General features: G+C 41.1%; 2 protein-coding genes across 2 annotated transcripts; one reads left to right on the top strand and one right to left on the bottom strand.

Annotated features, from left to right (window-relative positions):
- Nucleotides 1-25: 25 nt before the first annotated feature.
- On the top strand, nucleotides 26-5,516 carry coq4 (coenzyme Q4 homolog). The gene is made up of 7 exons (XM_080742704.1): nucleotides 26-139; nucleotides 1,348-1,503; nucleotides 2,846-2,942; nucleotides 3,674-3,776; nucleotides 3,923-4,052; nucleotides 4,584-4,677; nucleotides 4,911-5,516. Exons 1-7 carry the CDS (start codon nucleotides 64-66, stop codon nucleotides 5,104-5,106), a joined length of 852 nt encoding a protein of 283 aa, XP_080598830.1. The 5' UTR covers nucleotides 26-63; the 3' UTR covers nucleotides 5,107-5,516.
- Nucleotides 5,517-7,265: 1,749 nt separating this feature from the next.
- On the bottom strand, nucleotides 7,266-13,064 carry bspry (B-box and SPRY domain containing; the record flags this gene model as incomplete). The annotated part of the gene is made up of 7 exons (XM_080743429.1): nucleotides 7,266-7,801; nucleotides 8,204-8,328; nucleotides 8,445-8,470; nucleotides 9,000-9,230; nucleotides 9,848-9,946; nucleotides 10,786-10,976; nucleotides 12,866-13,064. The coding sequence occupies 7 exons, from the start codon at nucleotides 13,062-13,064 to the stop codon at nucleotides 7,266-7,268; spliced, it is 1,407 nt and encodes a 468-aa protein (XP_080599555.1).
- Nucleotides 13,065-14,039: the final 975 nt, after the last annotated feature.

Below are 14,039 nucleotides of genomic sequence, written 5' to 3'. Positions count from 1 at the left end.
GTTTCTGGGAAACGCCAGTTCGTGCGGTGCCCCAGACGTAACCTATGCATTTGCCCCTCAACAATGTCCCGACTAACGTTATGCAGTAGGTGTCTGCGTTTCCAGTTGGATACTAGACGCAACTGGGCGATTTGGAAAGGTATTAAAAGTTCAAACAGCTAATAATTTGTTTTATATTAAAGGCTACTACATTCGTGCTATTCGGCTATCTCTTGTTGTAGCTACATAGATAGTGTTATTAACTGACTGGGGGTGGGTGACAAATTAACGTGCACATATCCACACTATAGTATAATCGAAATAGAGCACTCAGGCTACTGATGAAAGGTGCCAACCAGGATCAATATTCACTGCTTCTTCATCAAACGTGGCTGAAACCCTGGGCTTTTACTTTTATTTTTAAATCTCTGACTGGAAGTGACATGCCTGAGCTCGTCTGGCTTGACGTAATAATAGTCACAATAATAAAATAATAGGCCTACTATTAATACTAATATACTACTACCACTAATAATAATAATACCATTTATTTAGAGCACCTTTCAGACCGGTCCTATAATTTCTGTGATCTTACAGACATTCAAGGGCTACTTTCAGACATACATGTAAATACAAACCAAGTGAAGCACAACAACAAATGATTTAGGACAGGATGGGGTTGTAATTTAGTAGCATTATTGTTTACAAAGGTAATCAACTGTTAATTTTTTTACTTTGTTAAACCCAGAACATAGACCAGCTAGCACCGAAAGGATGTTACTTAGATTCAATGCAAAAATGTGTTTTTAAAAAGGGTTAGGGTCGCTCCTAGCCGGAGTTACGGCATTTTATGTGAGCTGCAGTGTAGGGGGTCCTCCACTGGGGGCGCCACCACTTTTGCATCCGTTCTGGAGCACCAGGAGTGGGTGGTCCCCGGGAATTCCCCGTGAGCAGCCCCGTGGGGGTGGTCATTTGGTCAGTTTAGCACATTTGGTCATTTTTTACATCTGGGGGTCCACCAGGGACCTGGGGGTCCCTGGAGCTCCGGGGGTCCTTGGAGGTTGTAGTTTGGCAGGTAAGGAACGTGTGTGCAAAATTTGGCATGGATCGGGCCAACGGTTGCGGAGATATGAGCAGGGCAAGAGTGTGACGTGTGAGGTGTGACAGACAGACAGACTGACTGACTGACTGACTGACGGACGGACTTACACTTTGTGCAGGGTTTGATAGTAAATGCGACCTACGGTCGCAATCATAGGCCTAAATTAAATCCATGTGCCTGCTAGTTCCAATGAAAAGAAAATATGATGTTCTACTTCAATTCTACGGTTTGTTTTTGTTTATAATAATGTGCCACCTCTTTCTCAGCACTGTGTGTTCGCCAGCAGCATGGCAGCAGTGGGTCTGCAGACACCAACAACTATGATAAGCTGTACCCTGGTCACATCCCAACTAACCCCATCCAGAAAGCCTTGTTGGCAGTTGGGTCAGGAGTGGCTGCACTGCAGAACCCATACAGACATGGTGAGACATACTGTACACACATGGCTGACATTATCATATTGTAATTACTAGCACTGTATGAGGTTAATCACATTTTGTATAGTAGGTCTAATCAACACTTTCACGTTTTTTTACGAAGGAGCACTTCACCCATTTTCAACCATATCTTTGGTAGGCAGGTTTCTGAACTGTCCAGTCTACCTCTGAGACGCAGTGCAGGCAGACAGAAGTGATGCCATGTTCTTGTATTGTGTATAATTAGTTTGGACCAATAATACACGAAAATAAGATTGAAAATGGGTGATATGTTCCTTTAACATAAGCTCCAAAATGAAATCCAAAAGGATACAGCCTATGTGGAATACAAAAAGCAATGGTACATTTGGGGCTTCTAGCTGCACTTACACATGTGATTGAGCCCACGTGACCTGCAGCTAATGATGTAATATCAATCAATATATTATCAATACATTCCTCATTATATACACAGATTGGCTTTACATATGTATCTTAAATGCATTTATATACAGTATATACTGTATATACATCTTGCACTAATAGCTCAAATATTATGCAAATCGCCTACTTTGGTATCTTATTACTACTTACGGTCTGTTACTACTGTACTTGTTTACTCCTATTTTTTATGTCTACTCCCGTTGAAGCTTAGATTCTCTTACCTGTATCTGTCCTGTCTGTGGTTCGTATACTGCGGTGCTGCTATGACAACTGAATTTCCATCGTGGGATTAATAAAGTTCTCTATTAGGATCTGTCTTGTAGTTGTGTTTCACTTCTCAGTAAAGTGATACCAAGAGCAGCAGTTCAGGTGTTTGCTGGAGGGCGGAAGCAAAGAAACTCAGTATCATGTCAGTTATGTTCTTAACTGTAACAATGTACTGTACAGTATGAGAATACTAACTGTTTAATGTTTAAAACTAACAAGCTAAAAATAAGGAGGCTTACATCTTTGCCAAGCTATGAAATTAATGTAAACAGAAATATTTCAATCTTTCTCCCTTAGATACAGTATGTCACAAGGACAACTTGAGAGAATATCTGTTTCCATTAGGACAGATCGAAAATAACTTTTATACTTGGCGTGTGGCTAAACGCCAAGTATAAAAGTTATTTTCGATCCAGCATCCCTATTCTGGAGGGAACATTTACCAAATATAGCTGATCTACAAGCTCGGCTATCTGCTGAATGGTGAAGAGACTTGGTGCACTATAGCCTGAAAAAGATTGCACCAAGTAACTGACGTGACACTGATAAATTCCAAGATTTTTCAAAGTATTCTGAGGCACCCCTGGACTTTGAGAAATGTAATTTAATTCAATGTACATTTCTGTTCACAACACAGATATGGTGGCAGTACTGGGAGAGACCACAGGACACCTAGCACTTGTAAATCTAAGGGACAGGATGAGAAGTGACCCAGAAGGCAACACAATCCTCACGTTTGTCACTTTCGATTGTCTTATTATATCTGGTGTAGAAAGCTAGACTAATATATGGGTCTGGCCGATATATCAGTATTGGCATTATGCAGCCGATGAATCCCGATTTCTTTTCTTTTTAAAAAATATATTTGTTTTGGGGCTTTTATGCCTTCACTGACAGAACAGCAGACCGACAGGAAATGGGGGGAGAGAGATGTGGAGTGACACGCGGCAAAGGCTGTCACAAGCTGCCGCCAGGCATCCATGCCCACGTGGCAATGCCCAAGTGGCACACGCCTGGACCAGTAGGCCAGCGGGCGCCCCTGTATCCCGATTTTTAACCACTTTCACACTGGCATCTTTAAGTTTGGCATTTCATTCTAAGTGAACATTTTCTAAAGTTTTCTAAACAAATTAAAAAATAGCAGATCTACAAGCTCACAAGACAGGCTCAAATCATAAAGTAAAGATAATGTGTTTATTTTATATCTATCAAATTGAAACTTTAATCAAATCAAGTTTTTCAAATTAAATAGAAAATGTTGCACTTTTTGACAAAATATTGGAATAAAGAAAGGTAATCAACTCTGCATCGAATATTGGAATAAAGAAAGGTAATCAACTCTGCATCGATCGAACCCAAAAATCTGGCATCGATGAGCTCTAATCTGGTGTATGTCTCTATAGTGAGTAAACAATAATAATAATTGTCTCGATCTTGTGTTTTTGTTATTTACTGGCTGTCATAGAGAGAGACCAAGGATCCGTCTATCTACATTGGATCTGAGCAAGATGGCCTCAATGCCAGATGGCTCTTTTGGGAGAGAATACCTTCGTTTTTTGGAGGATAATGTGAGTTGTAAATGTGAAGATTCAACCAAACAAAGGCTTTTGATAGTTGGTTTTAGTAAAAAATGCTGTTAAATCAAATTAAAAATCCCCATTGAAATTTTGAGCACTTTATTTTGTTGTTAACTTTCACAATACTCCTTTCACAGCACGTAACCCCTGACTCTAGGGCAGATGTGAAATTTGTTGACAACGAGGAGCTTGCATATGTCATCCAAAGATATAGAGAAGTTCATGACTTGCTTCACACCTTACTTGGAATGCCCACCAATATGCTAGGTGAGTTCAGTACACTATTACTGTATAATAAGTGTTGTGTGAGGACCAATGTCCCATAGAAACCCAGGATTTAACCACATTATCCCTGGCATCCCTAAATAGCCTAACCCTATATTCTAGATTTACACACGTAATATGCTGGTGTCACACTGTGAAAATAGCAGATGTTCTGGGTCATGACGTGTCACAATGAAAAGCATTATAAAGCCTATAAAAAGTGTTGGTGAGAAAACCTTGTTGATTCCCCTTGAGGCCATTCATGATGACACTGTGCAATGTTTGACAAATGGTTTGGCTTTTTACCCATGAGTGATAATCTGTTAACTACAGATTAATTAATATGGGATGTTAATCACAATGAAGGATAACTTGTTCACCCTATTTTGATTGACCAAATATTTTAATTCGTTTCGAGACTGACAGTTGAGATACAAAATCGATGGTGCTTTTTACTTTGAGGAGTGCAGGAGTTAACAGATCATTGATGATAGTTGATCATAAATTATATGTCTTTAACTCTCTCCCACCCAGGTGAGGTAGCAGTGAAATGGTTTGAAGCTTCTCAGACTGGGCTGCCAATGTGTATTCTGGGAGCATTGCTCGGTCCACTTCGGCTTAATACAAGGTGCAGTACCTAATTCACTACTTTAGCCTGTAAATCCACAATCATTAAACTACATTACATTAAAAAAAACCTACTCAATGAACAATTACCCTCAGTATTTGTTGAGTTAATGGCCTTTGCCTTGCTTATTTACAACAATGTAGCCTGCGCTCCTCTTTCAAATCAGTAATGTAAGTTTCTTTCACATAGTTTTGCTTATTGACAGTTTTCTGTCCCATATGCCCTTCTCCCAGTCGTATGCAGACACTAGTGACATCCCTTGGTCCATGGGCTCTCCGGAATGGACACCAGGCCCGCTGTGTCCTCAGCATTTTTTACGAGAGACGGTGGGAACAGAATCTTGAAGACCTTAGACAAGAACTCAACATTGAACCGCCTCCTCTTTCTCTCACCAACCACAGAAAGACTGAATCAGAGATTACCTTCTGATGGAGTTTCAACCTGGAAGAAACTAGTGATGTGTGATGTCATGGGACGCTGAGAAAGACCCATTAGGTTGAAACAGACAGAGCGTCCGTTGCTCTGTCTGTGGAGAGGTAAATAAAACTATACTGTATGTGCTGGCAAGTCTGGCATGATGTCATGGAGACTACAACAGTATTAGATAAACTTCCCCCGGTTAAAACACTGGCTTTAGTTATCTCATCTTTCAACCTCAGAGGTATTCTACGCCTTTGGTGAATGGTTACACCTGCTACAAAATCTGTTAAAGAAAACAATTAATTGGCTGATTCAGTGTTTACCGTAATTAACTGTTGGGAATTAATTGTGGTTTAACTTCTTCCTTTCCAGTAACCACTTAATGAAATATGTGGATTTTTCTCAATAAACCACTACTACGTTTGTGGGCAGGCTTGTTTCAGGAAATGTTGACATCTTCCCTTTCCTTCACTATTTGTTTAGAGAAGGAAATACAAACTGAACATGAAATACATGAACCCTATTATCCCAATTCTGGGGGAAGGGAGGGCATTCTCTACAAAATGTGAGCTTGTAGATCGACTATTTTCGTCAAAGAGATCTGGTGAAGTGGGGGAAAAAGTGAACCAATAATAGACAACTGACAACTAAATATAGGGTTTTAAGTGGTTAAACAATATATATTTCATCATCAAATTGTGAAAATAGCAGAGCTTACAGTAGATCTGCTATATTCCCCCCCACCCCTGAAAGATCTGCTATTTGCGTTTCATGTTATTCTATTTTGGCCGAATGTTTGCCAATTATGACATGACCAGATTAGAGTCGCTAGGGAGTCGGGACCATTTGGTTATGTCTACCATCTCAAAACAGCTTTTCAATTCCAAACAACCTTTCATCACTCAGTTCCACCAGAAAGCTTATGACGGAGGAAAATCATAATGAATTTAAGTGTATTTTAGACGAGATCTAATAACATTATGTATAAATACACACTACTTGTCTTGTGATAACATTGTTTTCGGTACTCTCTGTCTTGTGGTAGAATTGCTGTCAGTTTGACAAGGCTGCCCCCAGGTGGTATAAACTGATGCAAAATGCTTTCCTCACCTTTATGGTTAGCCACATGCTCTTGTTTACCAATGTGTAAACGCTGTCCTCTTCTGTTAACCTTATAAGACTCATGTGACTGCCTGAACTACTCTACTGTAAAACCTAATAGCACCTATGTCCAGGCAAAGGTATTACACAATGATGAATCCATAAAAAAACGAGGGAGCGCAAGGGACTGTGACTTCCCTGTGTGAGGGAAGATCTTGGCTTTAGTTTTGCATAAGGCATATTTTGAACTTTGAACACGATCTGCACCACGTGACATTCTATAAGGGAGATGTATTGACAAAAGGAAAATATGATGCTGGCACTGACCATTTTATTATATGTACACATGCTACATGGTACAATTAATGTTGTTGGCTTTTCTATAACTGGTAGTGATTCCAATGGTGTCTAACACAGCTTCCTACCTGTAGTGTGTGCTAAATTAAAAACTAGCACTTATACTTCATATCAGTTAATAACTGACATTTGTTTATTCAAGTACAGAAGATAATGACACAAAATATCTCACTGACGGTAACATTTATAAATTAATTGATTACTTAAAAAAGCACTGGATCTACCAGTATAATAAAAACATTTTTTATAAATAACAAAATGATTAAGGGTTCACTAATCAAACTGATGATATTGATATTAATTCATATCAATTCATATATCATAATTGCTACAGCGAAATGGAAAAAAGACCAACTAACGTCAATTTCATTGATATCATAAAACCAATGTATAATTCAATAAATACAAGTCTATCAATTTATTTTATTTATTCATTTTGTTATTGTTATAGAAATATCTATAACAATAACAAAATGAATAAATAAAATAATGATTTCCTTGACAAAAACTCCATTATTTCCCAGATCCTGAAAATGTTTTTAACAGCTAATCATATTTTCAAACTGATAGCTTTGCCATGCCTAAGCCTCGTAATAGTTTTACAATTTTAAAGATCTTCTCCGTTCTCTCCGGAAGCTCTCATCTTAAAACATTTTAATCGTAATTCTTAAAAATGTAAAAAATAGACGTCCTTGAGAGGAAGGAACAAATCAGTGCAGTATGGTAAGACTGTGGTCAGCCAGAGCACATGCTGGCAGCAGTGGTGCACTGAAGGGATGTGTGACAGAGTACAGTACACTGCAGGAGTCTGGATCATAAAACAGAAGTGTTTGACTGGGCCAGTCCAGGAGCACACCTATACTGGTAGGTCTCTTCAACACTCGGAGAGCCACATTCTTCCCTGCGTGGCAGAATGAGAAATCCCCATCGTAGCGAGACAAGACCCAGGACTGGCTGTTGTAGCCTAGACGTGCCTCATTCCCAGAGCCCTTGCGTTCCACACTGGCGTAGCACACCCCCACCTTGAAGGCCCCGCTCTGGCCGACATCCATCACCCAGCTGTGGGTGCCAGAAGAAATGGACAGAGAGCCCAGTGCGTTGGGCCAACTATCGAAGCGTGCTGGATCATATGGCGTGGAATGGCGGGGCTTTTTGGAGCAGAATGTCAGAGTGCAAAGGTCGCCGGAAAGGGACAGAAGGGGACTTACCGTGCGCTTATCGAACTTTAAATTGGCCGAGCCATATGCTGGGGAACGAAGGAAAGGGATATTACAACTCATAAACAGAATACTACAATTATAAAACAACATTAACTGCTGTATCACTGCAGTACTTGAAGTCATGTTTCGATCGATTCATTTCCTGTACCTACTGTAACTACTACCATTAAACTCTTTACTGTGCTGGTACATTGTTTGTATTCTGCACTACTCTTGCCTTGACGAGATTCATCATTACTTATCCCCAACTGAAAGGTTTTAGACTTGTGTAAAGTGGACTGATGGCATTTGAATAGAAAAGACAGATTCATTACATAACCTAACACACCCCTTGCATATCTTGTGACTTCTTTATTCTAGACAAATATTGCCTTTGATATAAATATATCCATGACTCTGACATTTATTCAAAAGGGAGGTTTGCTAACCAGTTGGCCCCAGTAGTATGGCGGTGGCCCATAGGCCTCTTAGCAGTCTGCTGTCACAGCAGCTTGGGTTCAGGTTGAGCTGGTCTGTGTCACAAGGTTCCCCCAATCCCTCTGCTTCCTCAACCCTTGGACACATACACAGAAAACAAAGGAAGATATTACTCTTATATAATTTAGCAAAATCAGTTAATGACATAGTTAGTTAACAGTTAATAGCATATAATAAAGAATGTATGATTACCTGTCTGCTATCTCCTGGGTAGCAGTCTGAAAAACAGAACAAGAACCGAGTCATTATTACCTTGGTATATTTTTGTATTTCAATATAATAACAATCTTCTCATAATTATCCATATCCTTATGAAATAGGACATAATTGGTTAGATGTGGGGCGCCCGCTGGCCTAAAGGGCTGTCCATACTGTCTCCTACCACCAAACTTTTCATCTGAGAGTTCTGACTTTCCGACGTGCAGCTTTCCGAACTCTAATTCGGGGTAATGCTTTTCAGAAGTTGTGAGTGACATCATTTTGTAGTTGAACCGGACCTTTACGACGAAAAGTTTGGGGTCGGAGAGAGTATGGACAGGCCTTAACAGTCCAGGCGCATACCGCATAGGCTATGATGCCTGACGCATGCGCGTTGTGGGTTTGCGTCCCGTTCCCGACGAACTTTGCTGCGTTTCACTCCTCCTCTCTCTCTTTCCCTCTTCCCTGTCTATTTTCACTTGAGCTATCAATAAAGGCAGAAAAGCCAAAAACAAATCATTAAAAAAAGTGGTTAAAAATGCTTCTAACCGCCAGTTGTGCATCTGGTGTGTGAGTGAGCGAATGCACTAGGCTGGAGCGTGTTTGTGAGAGGCTGGTCAGGGCCTGGTTCCAGTGGGCTCTCTGGGTGAGCAGACACTGCTCCACCCGCTCCTCCTCCCGCTGAACCTCCTCCAGCAGACGCTGCTCCTCCTCTTCGAGGGCCTCCCGCACTGCCTTGACCTGAGCCAGGATGTTCTCCCTGGCTCTACTGGCATCTGTCTGCATGGATGGAGAGGTGGGTGAGGGAAGGCATGTTAGTTAGTGGGCTTGCATCGTTGAACTTAACTTTGACTTGACTTGAATTGAAGGTTTCACTAACTTTTTATGACCAGTGGTGTAAAGTAACTAAGTACTGTACTTAATTAAGTAACATTTTAGGTATTTTTTACTTTACTGGAGCATTTCCAATTTTCAATACTTTTACTCCTACTCCACTACATCTCAGAGGCAAATATTGTACTTTTACTCCACAAAAATTACTTGAAAACTTTAGTTACTAGTTACTTTGATTATTATTACAAAACATCCATTAACCACTTCAGCCCTATACACATTTTGTCCATTTGAAAATGTCCGATCTACTTGTGAAATAGCTAGGACTTTCTGGATAAAGTGTACTTTGGGTACTTTAAGTACATTTTGAGGCCAATACAATTTTGAATTACGGCCTTTTACTTGAGTATTTCTACATTGCAGTATTGATACTTTTACTTACTTTTTCCACCACTGTTTATGACATGTATGAAATGTATGCCATTGTACGTTGGGTTTTCCACTTCAGCTGTAGACAGAACAGCTGAAGCCTTATAAAAGTCTTAAACAATTCAACTTCTCACCTGCAGCATCCTCTCTTTGATCTTCAAGGTGTGATTAACAAAACGCTCGATCTTCAAGGCCTGCAGCTGCATTTTTTCACACTGGTCCACCAGCTGATTCTGTTGAACGTGCACACACACACACACGCACACGCACGCACACACGTGTGCACACACACACACACACACACACACACACACACACACACACACACACACACACACACACACACACACACACACACACATTTTTTGTCAATGACCAAGCATGTCAGTCACTTGCATCATTATAGGAAAAGGTGAATAATGCCCTGGGTTAAGTTTCATCTTATCATCATCTTGAAATTCCTGTCTCCTCGGTCCTCACATAAGGAAACAGGAAAAACATCTTGTTGTTCTGGTAAAATGTGGCACACCCATGAAGGTAACATAGACATCCCACAACTAGTGCACCAGTCATCAGATAGGTAACTTAAACTTAGTTGGAAACAACAACATTTCTCTGAACCGATCCTGTTTTCTGTGGTCATAGCAAAGCAAAACAAAAATAAATAGACATATAGGCCTAATTTAATTTTAGATATAGGCCTACTGGCCTAGTGATAACTGATTTTAAAGTGATTAGGCTATTATCTGATGTAGGCTAATCATGCCATATAGAAGATTTAACAGATTGAAGATCTGTTATGCTTCCAAAACCTCAAGTGACTTTTGAGCTGTTCCTGTCTACCCTCTAGAAAAATAGAAAATGCCTAATGATTTATGGGGTTGGGTAATAATCGCCATACCTAGGCTAAAACGGATTTGATTTGATAAACTTTATTATAAAACAAAACAAAACAAACAACAATGAAAGCAAGTAAAGAGTGACTTATTTACTCCTACCTCCTTATATTCATGATCCATATAAAACAATTACAAATATGGAAACGATATTGAAACGGGCAAATGCAACTCACCCTGACTGCGGTCACTCTGGTCGCCAGTGGTGTCACATTGTGTCCCTGGCAGGGGCCCACGTCGGCGCAATGCGAGCAGATGAGTTTCTGCTCAGAAGTACAGAACCAGTGCATTTCAGATTCATGCTCCACGCAAAGTTCAGATTCCCCTGCTGTGAAGATTCCTGACTCGGAATCAGAGGCAGTGGTCGCTGATGACGATGGGACAAGACCAGCACCAACATGATAAACACCACCTCCTCCTCCGCGAACAGCAGCTTCTCTGCGGCCAGCAGCAGGGGCTCGTTGAGTTCCATTCTGTTGGGAATGTAGTGGCGGACTTCCGTCCAACACGGAAAGACAGAGCTGCCTAAAATTCATATTCCCATTTTTCGGCGTGTCTGTCAGAAGATCCTCTCCGGTATATATGTCATCCGATGCACAAGTTAAATCGCAAGAAGTCTCTACTTCTTTGTCCATGATGATGGCTAACTTAAAGCATATAGGTAAGAAGAAACACCGCAGCAAAGCGCGACAGGTGCATTCGGAAGCACCGCACTTGGGCTATAACACAGGTGCAACAGGTAAAACTGCGGCCGGGTGTGTACTTTGGCCGTACGACGGCGCGGCGCGCCCGAAAATAGACGATCTACAAGCTCACAGTTGCGTTGTAGCGCAACGTGCTGCTAGGCTTGTAGATCGTCTGTTTTGGACGGTAAAGCCAATGAAAATGGAAGTAACGCGGACGCTAGAGGTCAGCACTGAAAAGGCAAAACAGAGGGTCGTTTCAATGACACATACATGACACATTTTGTTTATCAATTGTTTGAAATGGGCGTGGGGATAAACTGTCCCCTTTGTCAACAAAACATTCAACCAAAACATTAGTAGGCCTATTAAACACATTAATTTCCAGTAAAGTGGATGGATGTATTGGCACTGCAGACAATTAGGCCTACAAAGAATGAAAATGACTGTAGTGGAACAAGAACTTGAACTTTTAATATGTAATTATTAGATCATTGCATCAATTATTTAATAATATATTAATTCTAACATGGAATCTTAAATGAAGAGGACAGAGACAATGTGGTCATAACGGTCGAAGGAGGATATGTACGTTTGCAATCATTCATAGGTCTATAGTTTCACATTCTATTTCTGTTACACATAGCCTTCTGTGAGTCTTGAATTCAAATGTAGCCTACTTTGCATCAATTGTTTCAATATACAGTAGCCTATACTTATAGGCCTATAGTTTACAATAGCTTCTCACTACTAAATGTGTGAGAACTAATGGCCTCCTGCTAGCTGCATGCAATTCAATATTTGATCTTTTGTACTGTTTTCTCTCCACATGAACATAAATGTTTATAATGCCATCTAGTGGTGGTGGAGATGATGATGATGATGATGATGATGATGATGATGATGATGATTATGATGAGGAAGGATGACAATAGTTTAAAGACAGCAAGCACTTCAATGTGAACTGATATTTTGTTCAATGAAAATGGTGTAATTATCAGTTGGGTGCACATTGCACATACAGTAGGCTATATGGAAACACGCATGTGACGTTCATTATAATATGGCCAATAAATTAATTCACTGGCCGTTATAATATAATCCTGCCGGCCAAGGTGGCGGGCCCCAAAATTGCCTGGCGAAAACCCTGGTTCCGTGTCCAGGCCAGTCTGTGACGTCAGTACTATGACTTCAGAGTATGACGTCAATGATGTCTGCATTCAGATGGTCAGATGGACATTTGCTAAATTAATAGTTAGATAACGTTTGAATTGAGTTGAGTTGAAGGAGAGGAGCAGTATCGGCCTGCAAAGAGGATGCTCATGGTGGGGTTGTGTCGGATGAAGAAGAGGAAGGGGTGGTCAGTCAGCAACGAAGCGAGCAGGGCGAGGGCCTGCACACTTCCAACTGGTGTTGTCCTCAAGGGGAGGCGCTCACTATCCCGACGGGCCGCTGTTCCGACCCGCGTCGGCAGGTTAGTTACTGAGGTACGGTCGGTTACCGACTAGCGTCGGCAGGTTAGTTACTGAGGTACGGTTACCGACTAGCGTCGGCAGGTTAGTTACTGAGGTACGGTTAGGGTTAGGGTCCAGCTGTGCATTATAGTGTTTTCTGGTGGCACAGATAAACTCCTCAACAAACTGGTAGGACTGCTCTCCATACAGGCGATTAGCCAGGCTGAGAGCGTAGTACTTCCCTGACTTATTCAGATCACTCATAAGCTTAGAAAGGTCCATGTGTAAGTCATCCTTAAAGTGCAGGACCTCTGACATCTGTGTGGCTGTGTTGCCACGGGCCCCCTATAGCACCATGGCCAGAGCAGAGATGCTGAAAGGAGAGTAGAACACATTGCCAGTGTTATCTTCTGAGAGCTGTTTAAACAGAGACAGGGCCACTGCCAGGGTGGTTGGTGGCATTGTGATCAGTGTCTTAACCAATTGTCCAAATGTTAAAACACTTAGGCCTAGTTGACTGCAACCAGTTTTTTTAGGGGTTTCTATAGGAAGAAATTAACCAGCGAATAATTGTGGGCTCGCTGAAAGCTACAAAACACTCTTGCAATTTCCCAGAACTGTATCTTTCTAGTTGAATTTCTTAATTTATGTAAATCAATCAGTGGGATCAGGTCTGAAACTTTTGGAGATGAATGACTTCATCATTGTGATGTCATCGAGCTGTGTACAGAATATCTCCTCAAACTCTAACACAAAATTGAGTTCCAAATTATCATCAAATATGTGCCCAAATGTAGTTTCACACTAGCCTGGCGGGCCAGCCTCTTCACACACTTTGTTTCCACCGCCAGAGGGTGGTGTTTTGTGGTCTGGTTTTAATTTTAACCAGGATAGTTTCACACAGCACGAGACTCGCCTCCAAGTAACCATAACCACAGTACAGATTGCACAGGGGAGCCACAACATTATCTGGGAATGCCCAAATATGGGCATTCCCAGATATGTCCTCCTTGATATTGATGACATTATGGCAGGGATCTCCATATATGGGAATAAAACGTATGTTAATTAGTAAATCCAAGCAAGGCCTTGGCAAGTTAGGGCCTGGGTTTGATGCCTGGGGATCTCCATATATGGGCATAAGAGGGCACCCTAACAGGGTATCATCTGGGAATACCCGTACTGTATATGGACATTGCATTTATTTTATCCTTTATTAATATATCCATATACATATATGGACTTAATATTAAGCCCCACACGACGGCTCCATAGAGTCTTACTGTCATCTGT

The sequence above is a fragment of the Nannobrachium achirus genome, assembly GCF_963921795.1.
Source record: "Nannobrachium achirus genome assembly, chromosome: 15".
NCBI lineage: Eukaryota > Metazoa > Chordata > Actinopteri > Myctophiformes > Myctophidae > Nannobrachium > Nannobrachium achirus.
Note: the sequence above shows the minus strand (reverse complement) of the source record. Positions and strands in the feature narration are given on the sequence as shown.

Coding starts and splice junctions, on each gene's coding strand:
- coq4 (XM_080742704.1), top strand. CDS start 64: ATGTCCCGACTAACGTTATGCAGTAGGTGTCTGCGTTTCCAGTTGGAT. Junction 140..1,347: donor CAACTGGGCGATTTGGAAAG/GTATTAAAAGTT, acceptor CCTCTTTCTCAG/CACTGTGTGTTCGCCAGCAG. Junction 4,053..4,583: donor AATGCCCACCAATATGCTAG/GTGAGTTCAGTA, acceptor TCTCCCACCCAG/GTGAGGTAGCAGTGAAATGG.